Source organism: Mus pahari, chromosome 19 (genome assembly GCF_900095145.1).
Source record: "Mus pahari chromosome 19, PAHARI_EIJ_v1.1, whole genome shotgun sequence".
Lineage (NCBI taxonomy): Eukaryota > Metazoa > Chordata > Mammalia > Rodentia > Muridae > Mus > Mus pahari.
The window spans coordinates 23,344,739-23,370,443 of record NC_034608.1 but is presented as its reverse complement, the minus strand read 5'-3'; the positions used below and the strand labels follow the sequence as shown (position 1 = coordinate 23,370,443).

At 47.5% G+C, this 25,705-nt stretch overlaps 1 protein-coding gene across 1 annotated transcript in view; it reads right to left on the bottom strand.

Annotated features, from left to right (window-relative positions):
• Evi5l (ecotropic viral integration site 5 like) overlaps positions 1 to 25,705 on the bottom strand; it is a 41,392-nt gene that overhangs the window by 11,407 nt on the left and 4,280 nt on the right. The window contains exons 2-10 of the mRNA XM_029532070.1: positions 12,605 to 12,787; positions 10,356 to 10,545; positions 9,007 to 9,231; positions 8,822 to 8,896; positions 8,057 to 8,182; positions 5,458 to 5,601; positions 5,185 to 5,274; positions 3,677 to 3,774; positions 3,513 to 3,588 (exon numbers count right to left, since the gene is read on the bottom strand). Coding sequence (XP_029387930.1) covers positions 3,513 to 3,588; positions 3,677 to 3,774; positions 5,185 to 5,274; positions 5,458 to 5,601; positions 8,057 to 8,182; positions 8,822 to 8,896; positions 9,007 to 9,231; positions 10,356 to 10,545; positions 12,605 to 12,756 — 1,176 coding nt within the window. The 5' untranslated portion in view covers positions 12,757 to 12,787. The remainder of the gene's footprint in view (positions 1 to 3,512; positions 3,589 to 3,676; positions 3,775 to 5,184; positions 5,275 to 5,457; positions 5,602 to 8,056; positions 8,183 to 8,821; positions 8,897 to 9,006; positions 9,232 to 10,355; positions 10,546 to 12,604; positions 12,788 to 25,705) is intronic.

Below are 25,705 nucleotides of genomic sequence, written 5' to 3'. Positions count from 1 at the left end.
AAATAAATAAATAAATAAATAAATAAATAAATAAATAAATAAAATGTTTGTATGTAAGTATGTTTTTAAAAAATGTTTATTTTGTGTGTGCTCATGAGTATGAGCACCATGATCCACCTGTGGAGGACATGCAGACATCAGTTCTGTCTTTCCACCACGTGTGTCCTAGGAATCAAGCTTAAGACATCAGGCTGGTGGCAAGTACCTTCACTCACTGAGCCAGCTTGCTGACTCTGAAAGTTTCTGCACTTTATGGTGCTTTAGCAACCTGAGGCCTTGCTAGCTTGGGAGAGAGAGGCCTTCCCAGCAGTAGCTAATTCACAGACAACAGGTGTGGTGCTGTCTTTTCAGTACAAAACCAACAACTCCAGAACTTTCCTTTATCTGAGGTTTACTAAGTGAACACCACTTTCATTCGAAAGACCCAGGGCTGATACGGACACCATGGAGAATCTCCTTGAAGCCAGAGCAGAGGCTATCACTCAGATGCTAGCCCACCATGCCTGGGTCCTGAGCCTGCTCACATACACCTGCACTGATTTAATTCTTCCTTCTGTAGAAACCATGTCAAAGGTTCTGGACCATGCTCCCCTTATGCTCTCTGACTGACATGACCATGACCTGCATTTTCCTCTTGAAACAGAATAATCAACTCCCCCCTTTTCCCTTTCTTTTGTATATACCTGTGTGTTTGTATTTGTGTGTGTATGCGCAGGCATGTGTGTATAAGCTCATGTTCCAGTGCACACTTACACATGGAGGCCAGAGGTCAGTCTTTATTTATTTAAAAATACTTAGTAACTTTAAAATTATTTGNTATTTATATTTTGAGACAGTGTCTCACTTTGAGTCCTGGTTGGCCTGGAACTCACAGAAATTGGCCTGCCTTTGCCTACCAAGAGTTGGGATTAAAGGTGTGTGCCACCATGCCTGACTCCAGCCTGTTCTGTTCTGTTATTGAGACAGGGTCTCATTTGGTAGCCCAGGTTGACCTCGAATTTGCCGTATAGCTGAGGAAGACCACGTACTCCTGATCCTCCAAAGTCCACCTCCCCAGTCCTAGGCTGACAGACTTGTACCACAATGCCTAGGTTTGTTGGTTTATGTTGAGACAAGATCTCATTATGTAGCCATGATTGGCTGGACCTTGTAGTCAAGGTTGGCTTTGAATAGAGATCTGCCTGCCTTGACCATCTCACGGCTGGGATTAAAAGCATATGCCACTTACTCCTGTTCCATGTTAGTTTTTGAAATGCCGTTTCTCACTAAGGCTAAAGCTCAGGCCTGTTCTGTATGGACTGAATTAGGCTGGCTGGAGTTCCAGGGATCTGCCTGCTACCTCTCCCAATCCCAAGTGCTAGGGTCATAAATGCACACTATTTGTGCTGGGCTTTTACTGTTGGGTTCTGGGAGCTCTGAACTTAAGTTTCCATGCTTGAGACAGAAGCACGTTACAGAGGCATCTCCTCATCCTTACCCATCCTTTTTTAACCTGGAATTTGCCAATTTGGCTAGGCTGGCTTGCCAGTGACCCCTAGGGATCTATCTGCCTGTCTCTGTGTCTCCGTGGATGGAATGAAAAGCACACTACTGCTCTTTTATGTGGGTTCTAGGGATTGAACTCAGGCCCTNATGCTTGCTCAGCAAACACTTCACCCACTGAGCCATATCCTTTGCCCTTTTCCCTTTTTCTATTGTTCTATACTGAGGATGGAGCCCATGGCCTTGTGCATGCTGGGCAAATGCTNACCACTAAGCTACTGCCCCAGCCTCAACAAACGCTTTTCTCAAAGGCACTTGTCTATGCACCTGTCATCTTGCCTTTCCTGATGCAAACAAATAAGGGATTTGTTTTTGTTTATTTGGTGTTTTTGTTTTTGGTTTTGCTTTTGTTTTTTTGAGACATGGTTTTGCAACCCTGGTTGCCCAGAACTTGCTCTGTAGACCAGGGTGACCTCAAAACTAGAGATTCGCCTGCCTGCCTCTGCCTCTGAGTGCTGGGATGAAAGGTGTGCATCACCGTGACCTCCCAGCATCAGATCAGGATGGTTTGAAACAGGCTAAAAGTGAAAGACCAAACTGCAGAACATTTGTAAGATGTCCTATGAGGAGACATCTGCCTGACTCTTCAAGACCTCTGGGGAAATTTTTCATCTGGCCTGTGGTCTCAAGGTCTGTGAATTCTTGTCTATTCCTGGGTCTTCACGGTCACCAGCTGAGAGCAGGCTGCTCATCTGCACACAGCAAGGACCACACTTGGTCTAGGGAAACACTCAAGCTACCTTCCTTGTGAGATGGCTCACAAACCCAGGATAGAAAACTTTCTGGAAACCTCAAGTCAGGCCAAGTGCTTCAGCCTGCAGGCACATGCCCCTGCCCCTGACTTTCCACAGGAGGGAGGAACAATGAGCATGAGGTTGGTAGTAACAGGACCATCACAGCAAAGCTCCCAGGCTCAGAGAGGTAAATTTACCTGCCCGGGTCACACAGCTGGTCCTCTGTGGGACACCAGTACTAACCACTTTGACTCATCAACTGGAGAGGACAAAACCAGGTCTATGTGTAGGTTTGTATCCCTGCCTGTCCTCCATTTCGGGTGGCAGGGCCCTTTTTCTTGGTCAGCAGGCTTTGGGAAAGTATAGCTAGCTGGTTGGCTGGAGTAGGTGAGTATGAGCTTTTCTTTCTTCTCTCCTCTATACCCTGGCCCTGGGTTGTACCTGGCAGAACCTGGGCCTCCTTGGAAAGACATTGAAGGGCTCTAGATGCTCAACAGTGCCTTTANCTGGGAAGCCAGGTCCTTGTCACTTAAGACCAGGTCTCATCCTTGTTTCAATCAGTGTTGTTGGGTGAACAGCTAAAATCATGTGAAGAGGCCATTAAGAGGTAAGTTTGGTTTCAGACATTTTGTGCACTCAAGTCACTGACTCTGATGGNCTGGCAGGCTGTCTATCAGCACAACCAGAGCCCTCAGTGGGTGCCCATACCTTAGCCTACATATCCTTAGCCTACATCTCCATTGTGCTTGTCTGAGCCCTTCTCCTTAGCTTCCAGCCTTCAGGGTGCTCTCCTGCCCACCAGGTACATACTTCTATCCTAGGCCCTTTACACTGGACTCTTGGACCTAGAGTGTCTTCCCAGGCGCGACTGTCTCTTTCTTGTATGACTATATCCGGAGCACTCTGTGGAACCCACACTATTTCAGTGATTTATTGACTGTTGCCCCCATGACACGGGGGGTTTCAGGGACATGAAGGCAAGGATCTTTGACTGTCTTGTTTACTGGTGTGTGGCCAGCTTTGAGGACATGCCAATTGGGGAATGCGCTCCCACGCGGGGCTGGCAGGTGAAGGAAAGGTCCAGAGAGTGAGGGTCCTCCGAAGCCAGAGGTTGCCTGCCCAGGCCAGCCCGGTCTACCCGTGTGCTAGACGGGACTGCCCTCTAGCGGCCAGCTCTGGATTTGTAAGGAAAAGCCTCGAGGGAGCCCACCTCTGCCCCTCCCCGGCCCTCCCCACGCCTCTGGCACTCACTTTGATCTCGATCTGCTCTTCCATCTCTTTACTCTTCATAGCTGCGTACTCCTTCTCCAGCCTGTGAGGATGGGGCGCACGGTCAAAGTCCCGCCTCCCTGGGGTTGAGGAGGACTTCCCATTTGAGTTCTCCACTCCCCGGCACTGACCTCTTCATCTTCTTAGGGTTGTACTTGACCTGATAAGCCTTGAGGACCAGCTTGTCTGGGCAGCTGTCAAACTGGTGGGGGATCACTCTCTGGAAGTACTGTGGAGGCACAGGGAGTCACAGTCACTTGGGCCCTGACCACCAGGGTATCCTGCTTTTGCCTGAGGCTTCTCTTTGCCTCAGCACCGGGCTGTTTGTCTTTGGTTACCCAGCCAGCATTTGTAGTGCAAATGAATTGACCACACGAGAGAGAAAAGCTAGAGAAGGGAGGCCTGCCTTCCCAGAAGGCTTTTGGGGGAAGCGTGAGAAAACGGGGACTGGGGTTGAGAGTGGGGATCAGCTTGGCCTGCAAAGGAATTTACTGCCCAAGCCCGACCTGAGTCCCATCCCCGGAACCAACAGTGGAAAGAATAAGAAAGTGGAAGTAGGGGATTTAACTGTGAGTACTGTGTGCCATGAGCCCCCCTCCTCTCTCCCTCTCCCCACCCCCACACTGACACTAATAATAAATACAATTAAGACAATCCGGCCAGAGAACCTCCTGAAGGCAGGGCTGGGGTGAATGGGGTCTGAGCATGGGGGAACCCTCCTTAGGAAGTGGGTAGACAAGCCCAGTGGACACAGGTCCTATTTCTCTGCCCAGCTGCTCTAGTCAGGCAGTCTTGGACAATGTATGCCCGTGTTCGAAGACACAACTGTGGTCTTTGTGCATTCTTTTCTGAAGCACCAGCTGGAAGATGCTGGGAGGGAATAGGGGCCTGTGNGATAGGGAAACCATGGTGAGGGGAAAACTGGCTTCGGATCTAGCAGACTGTGCCAGGGGAAGGCGCAGGGTAGGAGGCTGCCTAGAGATGCCTGGCTCCTTTCTGTGTCCCCAGGCTGAGAGCTGGGATGAAAACATACTGAAAACCTCCCAAGTTTTTACTCTCAGGGGTTACTTTGCAGGCAAGCTTTGGGGACCTGCAACGAGTGGGTAGGAAGGAGTGAGTAGGACTTCCCCAAATCAGCTGAGTGTTGGCCTTCTGCTCTCCCCAGTACTAGGCATTGACAGAGCCTGCGGTTCCTCAGGTAGGCCTCAAGGGACAGCAGAAAGGATCCCAGATGCTCAGGAGTGACTTCTATTGGGAAGCCAGCCCCTCCCTTGTCACTTAGAATCTTTGTTTTTTGTTTTGGTTTGCTTTTTTTCAAGACTGAAACTTAAACTCAGAGATCTGTGTACCTCTGCTTCTCAGGTGCTGGAATTAAAGGTATACGACACCACTGCTGGACCTATTACTTAGAATCTTGTATAACTGAGGTTAGCCTTGAACTTTTGATTCACCTGCCTTCACCTCCTGAGTGTTGGGACTAAAGTCACACATCATTATGTCTGCTTATATAGTGCTGTAAAACGGAACCCAGGACTTCATGCATGCTAGGCAAGCACTCTACCAATTAGCCATGGGAAGGTTTCCTGTGTCTGTCACCTCCAGNAGAGACAGTTTCATCTTCCCAGCCATCCTGACCCACCTGGGACATGCCCTCCATGTCCAGTTGCATCAGCTCTGTCTGGTTCACTTGCAGCAGGGCAAGGCCTACTCGGAACACAATCTCCAGTCCCTGCAAAAGCAACCATAGCCCCATGAGCTTCCTGTCCTCCCATTAATAAACCCTCACCAATGAGCTTCCTGTCCCCCCACCAGGAGGTTCAGACCCTCCTTGCACTTTAGCCCCTCCTTTGTCCTGTTAGTCAGGATTCTTTTTGGGAGTGGAATGGGCAAGGGTGTCCTGTGGGGCACTCACCTCATACATAAAGATGTCAAAGACCCGGGTGGCAACAGGCAGAGGGAAGGTGGTAAGGAAAAGCGTGAGGAACCATGAGGATGCATACATGGATGTGTGGAAGCTCTGTGAGCGGAAGTGGGTATTCAGGTCCGGAAGCTGCTCCTGTGTGGGGAGGGGGAGGCTGGTGGGCACGGAGAGGGAAGCATTGGGCCTCAGTGCCCCTCACCTCCAAGGAGTATTTGCTGACCTACCCTGGGTAGCCTAGGTCCCTCCTAGGTCCTCTTTTAGCTACTGTGTTTGGGGGTAAGCTGAGGCATACTGGAACTTTGAGTGCCACGGGGCTACAAGCAGGGCCTGGGAAAATACACGTCAAAATGCGATGACCTCAGCTTCAGGCTATTAGGTAGCAGCAGACCACTGGGGAAGGTGAGGCTGAAGGAGGCATCAGAACTCTGGGCTTCCTCCTCTAGCCAGCATCTCTGTGCTTTTGGTTACACACCTGCTTGGGTGTGTAAATCATAGCCTGTGAAGGTCTTCGGTCTTCTGGCTTGGCATTGTAATTCCTTCTTAACTTTGAGGGGGGGGCAGATGCTAGGGATCAAATTATTTATCTGTAGGTATGTACAGGAGGTTTGTATGTGTTCATATGTGTATACATANGTAAGGGGGCTGTGTGAAGGNTGATGCTGCTGTCTTCTTCAATNTCAACCTTTCTTTATGAGGCAGCATCTTACTATGTGGCCCTGGATGGCTTGGAACTTGCTATGGAGATCAGGCTGGCTCATGAACTCACAGTGATCTGGTTGCCTCTGCCTCCCAAGTGCTGGGATTAAAAGTGTATATTACCATGTCCTGCTGTCTTTTACCTATTTGTTAAAACAATACCTCTCACTGAACCTGTAGTTCATTGATTTGGCTGGCCGGGAAACTCCAGGAATTTACTTAACCCTGCCCTCTTACTGCCTCTGCCTCCCCAGTGGGAGGGTAACAGGGATATCTCCCTATGAGCCTACGAGGCTTTTACATGGATACCGAGGGTCTGAACGCAGGTCCTTACGTTTGTGCAACAGGCACTTTACTGACTGAGCCATCTCCTCAAACCATAGTTTATTTTTTGGAAGAGGGTCTCATATATCATAGGGTAGCATTTAACTTGTTATGTAGCTGAGCTGACCTTGACCTCCTGATCCTCCTCCTGCCTCTACTTGTAAAGTGCCAACTACCACAGGAGGGAATTGAAGCAGGCCTTTGTTCATGCTTGGCAGGCACTCAAATAACTGAGCTATGCTCCCATCCTATTCTTTTCTTTCTTTTAAAATAAGGTCTTACTCTGTAGCCTGTCGGAATTAAAGGCACTCACCACTATGTCCAGGTGCTCACCACTATGTCCAGGTGCTCACCACTATGTCCAGGTGCTCACCACTATGTCCAGCTGTGAAATTTCTTCTCTTTTTGAGGGTCGGGAAGGATATTGGGGACCAAACCAGGACCTCACAAATACTAGGCAAGCATGCTACCCCAACCCCCTGCCTTCATTTTTGTAGGTGCCTGGGCCTCCTGTTTGTTCAACTTCCAGCCCCTGTGTAGCTCTGCCTCCCTGTCCTCAGAGCCTGAAAGAGGAGCCTTCACTGACCACTCTCTGCTGGCACAGTTCTCTTGCCATGGGCTTCTGAAGCTGGCCAGAGAGTACAAGAATGGTGTGTGTGTGTGTGTGTGTGTGTGTGTGTGTGTAAATGCTATTTATAAATGGCGATGTCTGTAGCTCCCCCCTCTCAGCAGAGGCAGGCAGACAACACTATCTCCTCCTTACACTACACCCTTAGCACACGGAGCCAGCCCCTCTCCTCCCTTTCTGCCTTAGTGGCTCTGGGAGCCCCTTTGGGAGAGGCCCCTGTCCTGACTAGCCTTGTCCCTCTCAGCATGCTCCACAGTTGTGTGCTGTCATCTCACAGGAAGGGACAGGAATGGGCCCTTTCTAGGACTCCCCCTTTCCTCCCTCTCTCCCTCTCTCGCTCCTTCCTCCNTTCTTGCTCTTCTGCTCTTTCTTCCTTCTCTTTCCATTTCCCCTCACTCCCTACTCTTCCTTCTCCACAGAACTTCACACTGAACCCAGGACTCCTATATGCCAAGTAAGCCCTCTACTACTGACTTATACTGCAACCTCCCCCCCCCCCAGCTCTTAGATATTGAGACAGGCCTTACTAAATAGTCCTAGGGTGGCCTTGAACTTGTCATCTTCCTGTTTCATGAACCGAAGCACTGTGATCATGAATGGGTACCACCTTGCCAGGCTTCAGGCATGCTTTACCACCACTTCTTTCCAGAGAGGGTTTCATGTAACTCAGGCTGGCTTGAGNTTCTTCCTATGTAGCTGAGACTGACCTTGAATTTCTGACCCTTCTACATCTACCTCCTAAGTCCTAGGATGACAGATGTGTACTACCATGGCAGTCTATGAAGCTCTGGGGATGGTATCCAGGGCTTTGTGCATGATGGGCAGGGATTCTACCAACTGAGCCACAACCTCAGCTCCCAAGNGTCATTTCTCAGGCCTAGAATTTCCAGTTCAGGGGCTTTCTGGAGATAACCTCAGGGTGGTCACCCCTAGTCTGCTTACCTGTAGCATGTATTCGAACTGGTAGATACAGAGTCCCAGCTCGGCCATGCTGGGCTTGAAGAGCTCCCGTAGCCGGTACTCCTGCATCAGCCGCACGAACACACAGAAGGCCTCTTCCTCAGGCATCTGGAGGGACCAGCAGTGCGTGTGTGTGTATGTGTGACAGAAAGAGTGGGAAGGCCATGTGTGGGCTCTGGACAATGTCATGGTACACAGGGGCATGTTTCTGTCCCATTTATATTTATTGTAACTGTACTTGGCTACCGGGACTCACCCAACAAACCATAAATACGGTCAGTACTATTTATTAATGGAAGCTCTGTGGCTGAAGTTATTTGCTAAGAGCCACTAACAGGAGACAATGAGCTGCACTTAAGCCTTGCTAGCTAGTTCCCCATCTCACCTACCTGGTAAAGACACCCCGTTGGCACCCAGCTAGCTCCTTTCTCCCTGTTCTAAGCCTTCTGGTGTCTCTGGAGGAGTACCCCTGTAAGCCCCTATAAACACCTAAATTGTTCACCTNTGGTCCTTCCCTGTCCCACTGCTCCTTAAGTCCTGTTCCTGTACTGCATGGTACAGTATCTGGACCTAGGCAGCATAAACACNAACCTAGCTCTTCCATATCCATCGAGAGCTTAGCCTGGCCTCTGTCAGAGGGTGCAGTGAGCTGGCTGCTGAGTAAGGCTCTGGCCCTAGGAGGTCACTAGATTCAGGGGATGTTCCTATGTTCACATCTTGGGGATGGAGCCCAGGGCAGCCACTTACCTGCATGAGGAGTAAGCCCACAATGAAGGCACTGCCCTGGCAGTAACCCACCTCCCGATCAACCAGGGAGTATGCCTAGAAAGGAAGGATGCTGGGTGAACACAGGATTCCCACCAGCCCCTATGGAGCCATCTCAAGTTACGATTGTTGCTAAGGTGGCTGGAGCCAATACTGTGGGGTCTTACCTTCATGACATTGAAGAGGACTTCCTGGCCCAGGCTGTCCTGGCCTTTGAAGAATTCATGTTCTGGGTAGGTGCGGGCAATATCCCTTCGGATCAGCTTCTCACATGGTGAGGACATCTTGAGGAGTTCAGAGTACTGGTTTTTGACTGGCATATCTGTGGCACTGCACAGGAGCTGCCAAACGATGGCCCGAAAGTGGTGTGGGATGCCCTTTCGGATCAGCTCCTGCATGGGGAGGGGTGAGGTGGGGGAAGGGAGGCTAGGGCTGGAGTCTGCCCCGGGCACTGCAGCCATCCCAAGGCCAACCCAGTTCAGCACTTCAGGTCTGGCTTACGCATGGCAACACATGGTACAGAGGGCACCTGCNTCACTGNGCTTTAGCTAGTCATGGTGCTGGTTGGGAACTCCCCCATCCTGCGGTGATTCCTCTACCACTAAGCTATAATCCCAATTCTCATGCTCTGTGTTTGTGTACATAGCCATGTACACTCACGCATATGCACTATATGCACAGATATGTGTGTNTATGTGGAGGTCAGAGGTCAGCCTTGGTTGTTATTCCTCGGAGGTTTCCACCTTGGATTTTGTTGTTGCTTGTTTTTGTTTTGCTGTTATATTTTACATTGCATTTAAATTATTTACCATGTATGTATGTGTGTGTGCGCATGTGTATGTATGTATGTATGTATGTATGCACCAGATGATAACTTGCACCTACATTTGAAGGAGTTGAATCTCTCCTACTATGTGGACCTGAGGACAAAAGTCGGGTTGTTAGTCTTTACAGCAAGTGCCTTTATTTGCTGGGCTATCTTGCCGGCCTATCCGCTTGTACTTGGAGACAGGGTCTCTTTACCAGGCTGTGGCTTGCCCACAGGGCTAAGCTGACTGGCTAGGTGCTCCAGGGATCTGCCTGTCTCTGCCTCCATAGTGCTGGGATTATGAGCATGTACCCGCACGCTCAGCTTTACATATAGGCACTGGGCATGGACCTTAGGTCTTCAAGTTTGCACAGCAAGCACTGTACAGAGAGGTGTTTTCCCAGCCCCCACATTCTTTGTAAGCAAGCTTTTAGACACAAAGTTCCACTATGCAGTCCAAACTGGTCCTTATCTTGCAAACCTCTTGCCTCAGTGTCCAGATTATAGGGGTTATAGGCATANGCACCATTACATCAGAGCACAAAGCAAACAGGCACAAGGACCTCTCTCATCCCCCTCAATTCCCATGTACTATCTGTACATCTCCACTTTGGCCCTTCTGCCTAGAGTGGGCTACCTGGCCCTGGTTGGCGGATGAATGACCAGGCTGGNCAGACTCAGGGCCATCCCACATCTGCCTCAGGTCACCTTGAGTAGCTTTTCCTTCCTGCGCCGCCACTCCTCCCACTCGTTGGCAATGCGGCCCCAGAGAATCCATGTGTCCTCCTCCAGGTGGCTCAGGTTGGAGGAGGCTGAGGAGCTGGATACCAGTGAGGAGCCACTGTTCCTCCGGGAGCCATTCATGGAGCGCATGGACTTGGAGTCGGCTTCCAGGAGCCTAGGCGAGAAGAGAGTGGGTGTGCCAGCTCATTCTCAGACCGATTCTGCACAACACTTAGGGACGGTCTGCATAGAGGGCCTCAGAATGCAAGTTCTGGCCGAGGGCACTTACAGAGTACCAAGGACACTGTGGGGTTGTACTAACCATGTCCTTTATCTCCTCCCTCTTCTTCCTTCCATTTTTCCTTCTCTTTCTTTGTATGCACATGTATGTGTTTGTACATGCATGTGGAGGCTAGCAGTCAACCTTTGATACTGTTAAGGAGTCCATTTTATTTTTGAGACAGGGCCTCTCATGAACTTGCACCTCCCCAATTAAGCAAGAATGGCTGGTCAGTGAATCTTGGGGATCTGCCTGTCCCTACCTCTCTGTTGTTGGAATTACTTGACTAGTGTTTTATTTTGTTGTTGTTGTTGTTTTTTTGGGAGGGGGTTTGTTTTTGTTTCAGATAGCATCTCACTGTGTAGCCCTGGCTGTCCTGGAACTCACTCTGTAGATCAGGCTAGCTTCAAACTCAGAGATCTGCCTGCCTCTGCCTCCTAAGAGCTGAGATTAAAGACATGTACCACCATTGCCTGGCATTCACATTTCTGAATATTTTATTTTGTTTGTATTCTAAGTGTTTTGTCTGTATTAATGTCTGAGTACCAGTATGTGCCTGGTGTCCCAAAGTCAGAACAGGGCATCAAATCCCCTGGAACTGGAGTTACGAATAGCCATGAGACACCATGTGAGTATTGGGAATTGAACCCAGGTCTTCTGGAAGAGCAATTATCTAGGGCTTTTAACCACTAAGACATCTCTCCAGCATCCTTCCCTTTAATTATTTCTTGAAATGGGGATTGAATTTAGGGACCGGTGCATTCTTGGTGAGTGTTCTACCACTGATAGCTCCAGTTCTTTGTTCTAAATCAGGATCTTGCTACAAAGCCCAGGCCGGCCTCCCGTCTTGCTCCTCCTGCTGTAGTCTTCCACATGCTGAGGGCTTTCAGATACTTCTGACAGCTTTGGATACTCTGGAGAGACAGAGGGACTGGGATGGTTCTTCCAAGGGCAAATCAACCAATCCAGAGCCCACACCCTGACCACTTCCTCCATCGAGCTTTTANTCACTGCTCACTATCCATCTGCTCATACCACCTCAGGGCTGAGTACCCAGCATCTGGGGCCAGGCGGAAATGCTTCAGGTCAGTGACTTGAACGCTTGCTTGCCCTGTCTCGCCCACTCCTGCCCATGGAAACCGATATAAAGGTTCTTACCAGCATTTTCCCCTCAGGCTCTTGTCTGCCTTTTGACGGACAGGTCTGCCTCTTCCCCTTTTGGGAACGGTAAGTAATAAAGTACCTCTTTTTCTTAGCGGCCAGTGTCTCCTGATCTGTTGGATTCACTTCATTCTGAGTAATGGTATGAGCCCAGGATTTTCGCTCAGTAGTAGAGTCCCTGCCTCGAATACCTCATTGAGGGGCTGAGGACATGACTCTGTGGTATAGCATTCTCCCAGAATCCCACAGTGAGGGGCCGGGAGGGCGTGCACTTTGGCAGTAGAGGTTCTGCCTAGAATTCCCAGTGAGGAGGTTCTACAGGTAGAAAACTCAAAGACCTCCCCACCTCCCCAAATCCAATACCTATAAGACAGGGGCAGGTGGGAGCTTTTAACACCTTCCTTCAAAAAATGGCCTTGTAAAGGAAAGCTAGATTTATTTGACCTTTTGAAATGTAGATTTCCTCTTCTGAATGAAGAAATCAATTTATCCAGCCCACATGGGGAGGATGAAAGAGAAACTTTTTTTTTTTTTTTGTTTTTCGAGACATGGTTTCTCTGTGTAGCCCTGGCTGTCCTGGAACTCACTCTGTAGACCAGGCTGGCCTCGAACACAGAAATCCACCTGCCTCTGCCTCCCAAGTGCTGGGATTAAAGGCATGCACCACCATTGGCCGGCGAGAAACCATTCTTTAATCATCTTGTGGTAGCTGTTGTTCTGTGTAACCCAGGTCTAGCTTTGAGTGTGAATGGTCCCAGGAAGCCAGGAATCGGCCCTCCTCCTCCCCACTCACCGGTTCTGCTCCTCGAGCTTGGCCAGTAGTTCTAGCTCATCTGGGCTGAGATTCTCGGAGTCAGAGGTTGGGGAGCAGGTGGGTGCTGACAGGGCCTCCTGAGATGAGGAGTCCGGGCTCAGAGTGGGGCTTGCCATGGTGGGCAGGCTCATCGGCCAGGGGGATGCCAGGTTATAGCTCTGTCTAGGGGTGGGAGACACATATTGTTAGCACTAGGTAGATGTCTACCTTGAATTGTCAGCTCTGAACCAGCAGAGTCTGTCTNCTTACCCTGAGAATACTCCATCACTCCAAACTTTCCCCTNCTGGTCCACCCCTACTTGTACTATAGGTTCTATGTGCTACAACCAACAACCAAGGCTCAAATCCAGCAGCAAGGCCTGGGACAGAGGTTTCCTGTCACTGGAGGTCCTAGGGATCTAATGTGAAACTTCAGGGGGCACAGAAGCCCCTGTTATGGTCACCTCTTTTGGACAGTGTTCTGTCCTCTGCTGTGGCTTACCCTAGGAGCCTCATGGTAGCATTTGACTTGCCCTGTCTCAAGAACAGTATGTTGCTGGCACAGACCAAGCAGTTATTTTCTACTGTTGTCTGGTGCTGTCAAAGGCTGGAACAGTAATGTCTCCTTGGGCTGGGAAGCCAAGGCCACATCAAAGTGCCAGGAATTGGTACCCTAGGGAATGCATGGGGGGTGGGGGTGGGCTGAGGGTTCAGAGGGGGCATCCTGGTCCCAATATTCACATGCCAAGCCTTCTTCCCTACTTCTCCTGGGGTCATCTGCCTAGCCTTCTGGGGACTTTTGAAGANACTGACCTCTTGAATTTTGCCTGTCTGGTGACAAAAACAAAGACCGAAGGCTGGGAGATGGCTCAGTCTGTAAAGTATTTGCCACATAAGCATGAGGACCCAAGTTCAATCTCGAAAAAATCATGTAAAAATGCTGGTGTGGTAGTGTGTGCTTTAATCTCAATGCTGGGGAGGTAAAGACAGAAGGGTCCTTGGGTATACTGACCAATCAGCCTAGCTAAACTGGTAAACTTCAGACCATTGAGAGGCCCTGTCTTAAATAGACAACAATAATACCCCCACAACAACAATAACATCAACCCCCCCCAAAAGACAAATAAAAACCAAGGTGATAACCTCCACTATGGCTCAGTGGTTAAGAGCACTTAGTGCTCCTTTCCCAGTTTGGTTCCCAGTACCCACATTAGGTGGCTCACAACAGCCTGTGACTCCAGCTCCAGGGGATTAGACCCCTCTTTCAGGCAAGCACATGCCATACATTCACACAGACACACATATAAAATAAAGATAGAAAACAGATATAAAGCAAAGTGAACAGCAACTGAAGAACAGCAGCTGTGGCTATCCTCCCGTCTCCACAAGAACACTTACTCACATATGTGCAACTCTGCACACATACAGAAATAAAGCAAATCAAAAGGTATGTGTTGATGTAGAATGATGTGTTTAAAGCCTGGCTCTCTGTCAATGAGTTGTGTGAATTTTAGGGTAGTCACTGAACTTCTCTGGTCTCTAGAGACTAGGGTCCTTCAAAAGGAAGGTTGTGAACCAAGCATATTACATATAGCATATGACATGTTTGTCCACCAGTGTAGGCCATTATGATCTATGCTGGAGCTAGAGCTGTAGGTCTTGCTGAGAGCTGGGGTTCCTAGGGTCTGCCATGGCATGTAGGGGATTGGAGGCAGAGTTGGCATTTTCCTGGTAGGGAGCCTTTTAGGATCATAAAATGCTTTGGAATGGGCTGAGAAAATGGCTTAGTGGATAAAACACATGCNAATGAAGGCACGAATTTGGATTCCAACAGTCTACCTAAAGCTGGACATAGTAGCACACACACTTTTGTAATCTCACCCCTCCTTCAGTGAGATGGGAGGTAGACACAGGAGAATCCCTAGAAACTTGTGGGCTGTTGGGGCCTCCCAGCTCTCGGTTGCCACTGGACCACCTGTAGTTATAATATTCAGATCTGCCAAGCTTTACTAATCACTGTCCTTCTAGACCCAGCTCCCTGCAGGTGCTGAAATTCACCGGCAGCAACCTTCAGATCCACCAGAACTGCAGCTCTACTGTCACCACTGCCTGCTGAAAGGATCCCCCTACCCTGCTTGTGGACGTTGTACATCGTGGTGCGGAGCCTAGTGCGCACCACGATGTACAACGTCCAGCTCCCTGCAGGTGCTGAAATTCACCGGCAGCAACCTTCAGATCCACCAGAACTGCAGCTCTACTGTCACNGTGTCTCCACTGCCCCGCGGAGAGGACCCGCCTACCTAAGGACATTNACCTTTGCCTTGATCTCTGGACCCACCTACCCACGGACATTCATTGGAGCCATCAAAGACTGGGGCTGGGGACTGGGGTTTTCTCTCACACTATATAAGCTGAGCCCTTTCAATAAAATTTGAGCCTTGAACAGAAAATTTTGTCCTGGCTCCATTTTCCTCTCGCACATTCCATTTCAGCCAGCCCGCCTCTCAGGATGAACCCAGACCGGATTAAAGTGAGTTTTGTCAGAAACTCACAGTGGGCCAACTAGCTTGATGTACAGAGTGGCTACCAACAGGAGACTCTGACACCCAAGGTTATCCTTAAGACCTCCATATGCACAGCATGGTACACACATACTTGTACTCACACACATGAACATGCACGTACACACAGAAACACACATTAAAAATAGAAAAAGGAAAAGGCTCTGGAGGGGAAGGTGGAGACTGGGGAGTATGTTCCTTTTGTCTAGCTATATTTCCTCTTGGTGAACCTAGGCCATATGCAGGGTTTGAGAACCTAAAGCTGTAGAGGCAGAAAGAAATCTCTGCTCCTGATTTCTGATTACATAGCATGGTACCTTCACACTTGCCCACCTCCTTCTGGGCTCTATTCCAGAAGTCTGTTCTGTGTGCCTGAACCCAACTTGACCCAGTTCTGACTCATGGCCATAGAAAGGGCCTCACATGGTCCCTGCAAAGGGACCATCTGATTCCTGAGGTAGTGGGTAACAGACACAATATGAGAGAACACTGCTCACCTGTCCGCAGTAAGCACCTTTCTAGAGTGTCCAATCAATTCCAGGGCCCCCAGGGGAGCTGGATTCCACCTTAGTCCTGAGCTTAGTTCTGGGCCTCTCTCCACTGATGCCTTAGTGCAGGTGGATCTTGGGGCTTCACAGCTCTCATTTCAGTTTTTGAGAATCTCAGAATCCTTGCTCCTCAGGAACCTGGATCCCTTTAGGACAAGGACAGCTCTGAGGGCTCCCTCAACTCTATTTGGGAGTAGAAAACTCTGGATTTTGGTTTTTTTGTGTGTGCCTGTGTGTGTGTGTGTGTGTGTGTGTGTGTGTGTATTTACTTGCATGTGGAGTCCTGTGTGTGTGTGTGTGTGTGTGTGTGTGTGTGTTTACTTGTATATGGAGTCCTGAGGTTGAATTAGCCTTGTCAAGAATCATTCTTGACCACCCTTCCACCTTATTCATTGAAGTGGGGTCTGTCAAGCAAAACCCAGAGCTTGTGAGATGGAAATACAGGCAGACTCCCACCACCCNATATTTATGTGGGTTCTGAGGATTGGAACACTAGTCCTAAAACTTGTATAGCAGGCACTTTAATCTCACCCCAGCTCAGAGTTATAGATTTTGGTGAGTGCCAGGCTGGCTGAGGATGACCAGTTCCAAAGGTTTTCAGCAGTTATAAACTGCTGCTGAAGCAGGAGTTAATCATTAGGGGGGAGGTGTGGATGGGGAGAGGCAGGGAGGGAGGGAGGGAGGGAGAGAGAGAGTCAGAGACAATGACAGAGACAGAGACAGAGAGTGGGGCTATGACAGGACCTCCTGCAGTGTCAATCTGTGGCTAGACAGGGCTGTGGTCACAAAGTGCTAAAGTAGAATGATCTTTCTAGGCAGAGCTAGCCTCCAGCACTGGGAGAATATGGAAATAAAAGATAGTAGAGGCAGGATGAGGGCTCCAGAACTACCACTGAATTTGGAGAGCATTGAGAGTTCAGGGCAAAGGCACCGATGGATAATGAGCACCTATAGATAATGAGGTAGCCTGGGACTACCTAGTGCCTGATAAGCAGAGAGGACCCAGCCTCAGGATGGGCTCCACCCACCTCTCCTTATTCATACACTTTCATACGCATACACACTCTGATATATACACATTCACACACATTCATGCACATACAGTTTCACCTACACCTACTTGGGCATATATTCATATATTCTGAAACACATATACACACATTGTCAGATTTACGCTCTTGGGGGTACATATGTACTCCTTTACATTCAGACATACTGCATACAAACAGGCTACTAGTNACCCACACACATGCTCTTGAAGTTCATCGATATTCACATTCTAACTCATCAGCATTGTGGGCATGTGGCATGGCTGGTANGGTTCTCTTGACTAGTTTAATAGAGGTGGGAAGACCCACTGTGGGACTAAGAGAAAGTGAGCCTATTGTTCTCTGCTTCCAGATTATGAACTCAATGTGTCCCCACAATTTCTGCTGCTGTGACCACCCTGCCATGATGGAATGACACAAAATTGTGAGCCAAGTTCCCTTTTTCTGAAGGTGCATTTGTCAGGATACTGTATGCCAACAGCAGAAAAGAAACTAAGACAATCGCCTAGGTTAGCCTCAAGCTTGTGATCCTCCTTCAGCCTCTGGAGGGCTGGGATTCACAATTATGAGCCACCACATCTGTTTGGCTCATGGCTTCTGAAGCTGAGTCAGAACAGAGGGCTGAGCAAAGATGGTGCTGGTGTCCAACGATAGTGAGGGATAGAAAAGCCGATGTTGAGTGTCCCTGAGNTCTCTTCCTTTTCCCTCTCTGGGATCTGGGCACTGCTGGCCATTGTTTCTTTTTCTTGAAGCCTTCTCCTGTCTAGTTAACAAGGAGAGCCCCCTGCTTCTCTTCCTACCTTTTTGGGCAGGGCATCTTAGTCACCTGTGTGCCATCTCTCCCTCTACAACCTTGCAAGGGTGTCTTGTAGCCTGGGCCGGCCTCAGACTCACTAAGTAGCCAAGGATGCCCTTGAACTCCTGATCGCTCTGCCTCCATCTCCTAAGTGCGGTTATAACAGGCCTCTGTAGTCTTGCCCAGTTTATACAGGGACTGAATCCAAGACAGTGTGCATGCCAGACTGATAAATCCTCAGTGCATTCTTAGGGTTTGTTTTAATTTTATTTTTTAAATATTTATTTTCTGCATATGAATGTTTACTGCTTGTATGTAAGTATACCACATGTGTGCCTGGTGCCCTTGAGGGCCAAAGGGAGCCACCGGATCTTCTAGAACTGGAGTTAAGGATGGTTGTAAGCTACTATGTGGGTGCTGGAATAGAACCTGAGTCCTCTGCAAGAGCATCCAAAGGAGCATCTCCCCAGCCCTATTATCAAAGTCTAAACAAGCTGATGTAGGTGAAACGCCCACCTCTTGCCCGCTCTTTCTACCAGTGGTTAGCCAAGGTTGCCAGCTGGCCCTTAGCAGCTCCATCATTCCCCAGCTCCTTCACAAGATTTGATGACCTCTCACTTTAAGGCAGGAGTCACTCTTGATCTTTCTGGTAAGAAACAGTCATCCAGAATGTATATGATAGATCCAGACGAATGCTCAGAATGGAAGAGCCAGAGAGTTTCTGTTCTGTAATAANTTACAGTAGGATCCAGCAGTTTCCACTAGAGGTCTACCCGGGACAGCCGAAGTATTCACCCATGTAAATGTACATGGTAGTGTTCATAGCCGTGCTGCTCACAGCGGCTACAAAGTGCAAATAATGCAAGTGTCCTGTACTGAAAAATAAAATCCCCAGTACTGAGAGAGAGAACAAATAAAACAAAACAAACTTGGGAGAAGGATGGAACACCAAAGGAAGTCAAAACAATCTTGCCATAATCAGAGCCTTCTCTTCGAGGGCTTGTGACCTAGGGTGAGATTTTGGAAAGGCCTAATGTATGCAGCTGGATCCAACACACTCTTTCTTCCTCCTTCCGTTTCTATTCTTTGTGCTTTNTTTACAGGTATCATCACCATGTTCAATTTTGTATGGTACTGAGGATAGAACCCAGGGCCTGGAGCAGTCTGGGGGAGCATTCCGCCAGTCAAGCTGCAGTCCTGGTCTAGCTGAGACCCCCCCCCCCAGTTTTTTCAATGAAAGCATAATTAATTAGTGGTGTGGATGTGTGTGCCCCACAGCATGCGTGTGAAGGTGTGAGGACCATTCATGAGATCAGTTCTGTGCTCCATCATGTATATTCCTAGGATTGAACTGAGGCTGTCTGTCACATTTGCTGGGAAGTGCCCTTACCTACTGAGTCATCCTCCAGCTTTGAACATTCTTTTTTCATTTCTTAGATTCGTTTTATGTGTATGAGTGCTTGGCTTGCATGTATGTGTTTGTACTTGGTGTCCTCAGATGTTAGAAGAGGGTGTTGTATTCTCTGGAACTGGAGTTAAGGATGATTGTAAGCCATCACGTGAGTGGTAGGAACTGAACTTGGAAAGAGCAATAAATGCTCTTAGCCACTGAAACATCTCTCTAGCCCCACCTTAACCATGCTTACTATGAAGTCTTTCTGTCAATCTTGTTCTACTATCCTGAATTTCCCCCTGAAAATATACCCACACCTTACTTAGCCCAATCTACATTCTCCCCCCCATATGTGTGTGCGTGTGTTTGTACATGGGGAGGAGGATGAACTTATATGAACTAGGATTCATGCAGAGAGCAGAGATTGATCTCCACCATCTTCTTCAATTGCTCACATTACAGATGGAGGCAGGAACTCTCACTTAGACTCAGAGTTCCACTTACATTGCTAGCATATCTAGACAGAATTAAAGGTGGGCCATAGCACCCATCAGACACTAAGTGGGCACCAAGGATCTGACCTCCAGTCCTCACACAGGGCACATGTCTTAACCACCAAGCTGTTTCCCCAGCCCCCTACATGAATTTTGTGCCAATGGCTTCTGTCCTTGCTTGCTTTATTATGATTTGAGGACAAAGCAGTATCTTAATTTTATGCTCTAATCCCTTAATGCACTATTAAAATTTGGCAGGTGCTCAATAAACATTTGTTGAGTGAATCAAGACAAAAATTCCCATGTGGTTCAAAGAGGTAATCAGGGTCAGCAGCAGCAGTAACCTCATAAGGATATCATATGCCCTTGACAAGAGGTGATGGGGAAGGGCGCTTTAATTCTGTGGTTTTTCTCCATTGAAGTCATTGTCTTACTCTATGAGAAGAATGCCAGAGAGGTCCTGATGAAGGGGTGCTGCATGAAATATCTTGTCTGTAAAGGTCATCAGAAAAAAAGGGCATTACAAGCAAGTGCCATAGCCCATGGGATCTGGAGGACATGTAATAACTAAATATCATAGGGGCAAAAATAGACACTAGAGGTTGGGGAGATGGATCAGTGGGTAAAATCCTTACTGTGTATATTTGAGGACCTGGGTTTGAGTCCCCTGAACCCTTGTAAAGCTGGAGAAGTAGTGCATGTCTGTAATCCCAGCATTCCAGTGGCAAGACAGGAGGTAGGAAGATGAGACTCCATAGGAGCTCTCAGGCTCAGCCAGCCTAACAGGAGACCCTGTCTCAACAACATGGATGGTGTGGTCAGATGCTGCATGCCGTCTTTTGACTTCCACATGCACAAAGTGATATGCGCCTGCATGCTTAGACACAAATGTCATACAGACATATACATACATTGATCCAATAAAAATGTGTATTAAAAACTTAGGGTGTTGAACTGGAGAGTTTGCTCAGCAGTTAAGAACCCATGCTGCTCCTGCAGAGGACTTGAATTAGGCTCCTAGAACCCAGGTCAGTCACCTCTCCACAGCTTACAACTCCAGCTCTATGGGACCCGATGTCCTCTTCTAGCCTCTTTAGGTATATGCACATGCTCATGCACACAATTTAAACAGACTCACATACACATGAATAAAAAATAAAAATCTTTAGGGACTGGCGAGATGGTTCAGTAGTTAATAACATGTACTGCTCTTACATACACATACACACTTGCACACAAAATAAATAAAAATAAATAAAATAAATAAAAATGTAATAAGGCCATCTTTGGTCACATAATGAATCCAAATCTATCCTGGGCTACAAGAGTTCCTATCTAAAAAAAAAAAACCCTACCCCATATTATAAAAATAAATTATACACATAATATATATGTGTGCTAATATACTTCATTTTTGGGACTCATGCTCAAATCAAGGACTTCATGCTAGACAAGTTATCTACTACTGAACCACATCCCCAACCTCACAGAATACTGTTCAAAAAAGATTGTGTACAAGGGTAGTTAGAAAAATAAAGAACAGAATAAAGGATATTAGAAAATAAAGAAGCACCACACTGGTAGGGAGAGGGTCACTGGTTGGTACCCCAATTTAATATATAACATATATATATATATATATATATATATATATATATATATATATATATATATNGGCCAGAGATGTAGCATGCTTGCTTAGCGTATATGAAGCCCTGGGTTCCATCCCCAACATCATATAAAACCAGGTGTGGGCTAGAAAGATGGCTTGGTGGTTAAGAGTACTTGCTGCTTAACCATGAGAACCTGCATTCTGATCCCAGCACCCATATAATAAGCCAGAGTGGTGCTACATACTCCAGTAACCCCAGTGTTTTAAGGGTCAGAAATAAGATTATTGCTGGATTTGCTAGATGTTAGTCTAGTCTAAAACTATGAGATCCAAGATCAGGGAGAGACCCTGCCTCAAAGGAATAAGTCAGAGAGTGATAGAGGAAGACTATGATTCCTTTCTCTGGCCTCTGTGAACATGTACAGGTGTGTGCACTTGCATAAATGTCCCACTTCCACAAAATCAAACATGGTGGTTTATGTCTGTCATTTCAATACTTAGGAATTAGAGGCAGGAAGACCAGGAGTTCAAGGCCAGTTATAGCTATATAGGGAGATGATGCTAACATAAGACCCTCTCCTATCTCAAAAACAACAAAAAGCAAAAAACAAAAACAAAAACAAAACAAAAACCAACCAACCAAACAAAAAAAACCCAACCCAACCAAACCCAACCCAAATACAAAGTTTAATCCCAGCACTCAGGAGGCAGAGGCAGGAGAGTCTCTGAGTTTGACACCAGCATGTGTGGGTCCATGTTCTACCTGGTAGCTGGGGTATGGCTGCTGCCTTAGGGCTTTAGCAAAGTGCTGAGATATGGCTCAGGGGGTGAGAAAATACAGTCTAAGATGGGGGAGGATGAAGCTGGGATTCCCTGACTCCTGAGAATCTAGTCGCCACTGGGGTGCGACACAGAAGAGTCGGGAATGAAGAATTGGGGTCCATGGACCCATGATGAGGTTAGGACTCAGTGCTCCCAAACTTTTGGACATCCAGGTCCTCTGAGTTTTGAGGAATTGAGAGCAGAGTCAGGGGCCCACAGGCTGAGGACTAGCCTGGGGCTGGGGGAAAATGGGAACTTAGGCTTAGCTTGGTGGTGGTTGTCTGGAAGTGCAGAGAGGCCTTCTACAGGAGACTTAGGCTGCAGCTCTGTAGGAGTAGGCTTTATTGACTCTTCATTGTGGAAAATGGATGCATACCAATTCCTCAGGGTGGACCAGAGATTAAATACATTTGACAGGGAGGAATGTCTGAGAAGAGAAGCTTACTGGTTAAACCCTCAGGGTCTCTAGATACCTCATTAGCACGGAGAGCTCTGTTCTGGGCTGTGTGACTACTGTGGCAAGTATGGACAGGTGTNCCAGGACAGGAATCTGGCAGGGAACAGCCGCCTACTGTCTCAGGTGGGTGCCTGGGAGCTAGGGACTCTGAACCCGCTCAACCTACCAAGTTTCCTGGCACGGTCCACTGTCCCACAAGCATGGTCTAGAATGGCCAGGGCTACACAAAGACACTGTCTCAAAACCCAAAACAAAACAAAACAACCCAACCAGAAATGATATACGTAAAACACTGAGTGCAGCTGGTAAATCTTAGTGAGCACTTGATAATTCACATTGTTTTTCAGCATAGTGAAAACACCAGCCAGCCTATATGGGCAACTTCTATGGAGGGCATGACATTATGAAGAGGAATAAAGACCCCAAATTCCCTTTTGAAAAATTTGAATTGAATTGAATTGAAAATTGAAAAAGTCACATTTCAGATCTCCTCCCTCCTATGATTACCATGAACATAGATTGAATTCAGGGTCTGAAGCTTGGAATGGTGCTGCTTGTCCCCAATTTTCCCAAACTGGTCAGCAGACCATCATTGNTGTGGCTGTCCCCAAGTCCTGGGGCAAAAGTATGGCTGGNTTCTAGGTTCTTTTGTTTGACAAAGGGTAAATAGTTCCTGGGGTAACAAGGAAAACACTGAGGATTGCTTTCTTCTCCCTTGCATTTTTAGCTATTTTAAATTTCTTCTTCTCGTCTTCCTCTTCCTTCTCCTCCTCCTCTTCTTTTTGAGATAGAAATCATATGTAGCCCTGGCTGGTTTTAAACCTGATAGGTAAATGAGGATGACCTTGAGCTCCTGATCCTCTTGCCTCCATTTACTGAGTGCTGAGATGACAGATATAGACTACCAAGCAGGTTAGTTTTAAATGCCAGTTTGCTGTAACCTAGAATCATCAGGGAGGAGGGTCTCAATTGCAAAATTGTCTAAATCAAGTCAGACGGTGGGCATATCTGTTGGNGACTGTCTTGACTGTTAAATGACAGAGCCCACTGTGGGTGACACCATTCTCTATGCCGGGTTCTGGAATGTATGAGAATAAAGAAATCTTGCTGAGCAAAAGTTAAGCAAGTAGGCAGCAATGGATACTCTCTGCTCTTGATAGTCATCTAAGTTCCTGCTTCGACTTCCCCGGAATGATGGGCTGTAGCCTGGAATGGTATGCCAATAAACCCTTCCTCCCTCAAGATATTTTTGATTGGGGTATTTTTCAAAAATTCATTTTATTGCCAGGTGGTGGTGGTACAGCCTTTAATCCCAGTCCTTGGAGGCAGAAGTATCTCTGAGTTCAAGGCCAGTCTGGTCTACAGAGTTCCAGAAAGGCCCCGAGCTACACAAAGAAATCCTGTCTTAAAAAACCAAAACCAAAAAAAAAAAAAACCCAAAAACACTTTTAAAATTTATTTTTGGGTCTTAAAGTGTTCAGATAAAAGGCGTGTGCTACCATGCCCAGTGACATTTTATTTTTAATTATGTGCACTTGTGTCTCTGTGTGTATGTGAATACAGGTAGTCCTGGAAAGTACTAGAAGAGGGCGTCAGATCCCAGAGTTGATGAGTTGTGAGTCCCCCAACATGGATGCTGGGAAGTGAACTCTGCTCCTGTGCAGAGCAGAAGGTACTGTAATTGCTGAACTATCTTTCACACTTCTGGCCAGGGTACTTTATCCCAGCAATAGAAATGGAGCTAGAACAGCCACTAAATCTGGTTTTTATAGTGCTGGGGATTGAACCCAGGGCTTTGTGCATGCTAAGCAAGCATTCTACCAATGGTGCTACATATGCTATCAGTTTTACCCCTTTCTTCAAGATGTTGTGGAATTTTCCATATTCTTGCAGTGTGTATTTATTTTTTTAATTCTAAATCTTTTGNCTTACAGTTGAAACCTCCTCCTATACTCTCCTCTTGTGATCCAGGGTATCATGCCATTTCAATNTGTAAACAGGGCTAATGACAGTACCCGACCAACACTCTTTCTCCCCCTCCCCTCTGCCTCCCTCCTTCCCTCCCTTCCTCCACTCTGTATTATTACCACTTGGACTTTTGTTCTGTGTTTAGAATCAGCAGTAGCCTATATTTATCCCCTGCTGGATGAACAGTTCCTTGAAGGTAAGGGCTGTCAAGGCCACTGTGTGGACCCCACAGTCCAGTGTAAATTGCCCCTTAATGGTGATGATCTTTAAGGACTAAACACTATGAAACTATAATCACCCTTATTGGTAGTAACAGGAGCAGTAATAGCAACACACCTTCAGGTGAAAACCTAAGGGTGGACCATTATGACCTACAAATTCTCATCTGACCCAAAAAATAAGCTTATGTTGTGTGTCCTTACCAGCTTATTTTCTGCCACTGTAACAGGTTCACTTGGGGGCAAATTTCTTCATTTTCTCTATTTTAATGTCCTTGAAAATGGCAGAGGAAGAACATCAAAGCCCTTTTACAAGGGCTTCCTGCGGCAGGTGCACAGGTGGAGATGTTCTCTGTCATCTGTGCCAGCTTCCTGGGCTTGCTGAGCTGCATTGGATGGTGGACACAAGTGAGGCAGATTGGCCTTACAAAGCCTTACCTTTACCTGCCTAAGGCAGACAAATTTGACCTCTTTCTGTTTCAGAAATGGCTGAGGGAGGGAAGCCCATTAGCTTGTAAAATCAAACACATTATACTGAGAAACTGCTCTGTGAATCTGGGATTCACCTGTGAATAGATACAGACAGATACTTGAGAATAGAACAGATAGGCACCCTCCTTTCATGAGACTTGCTTACAGGTTGTGTGGGAGACAGGTACCAGTGAAAAGATTTCATGGTGGTGGTGGTGGTCTGTGGAGATGCTCCATAGATAAAGTATTTGTTGTAAAAGTAGTGTTTGGACTCACAGAAGCCAGGTCAAAGATGAGCAGGAGGGGCTGCAGAAGTGGTTCGGTAGTTAAGACCACTGGTNCTCTTGCACAGGTCTCGGGTTCGATTCCCAGCAGCCACACTGAGACTCACAACTGCCTGTAACTCTAATTTCAGAGGGTCTAATGTCCTCTTTTAGCTGTGGGCATTGCACAAAATGCATAGACATACATGTAGGTCAAACAGGGATACACATCAAAATTATTAAAAATACAGCAGAGAAGGGATGGTAGTCATCTGTAATTCAAGATTTGGGACACAGAGACTGGAGCTCTCTAGGCAAGCTGGCTAACCAGACAAACTGGAGAGCTGNNGGTTCAGCAAGAGACCCTGTGCTAGTAGATGAAAGTGGAGAGCAATAGAGGAAGACACTCTGCCTTCCACAGGGACATGCACACAAATGCATCTTCACAG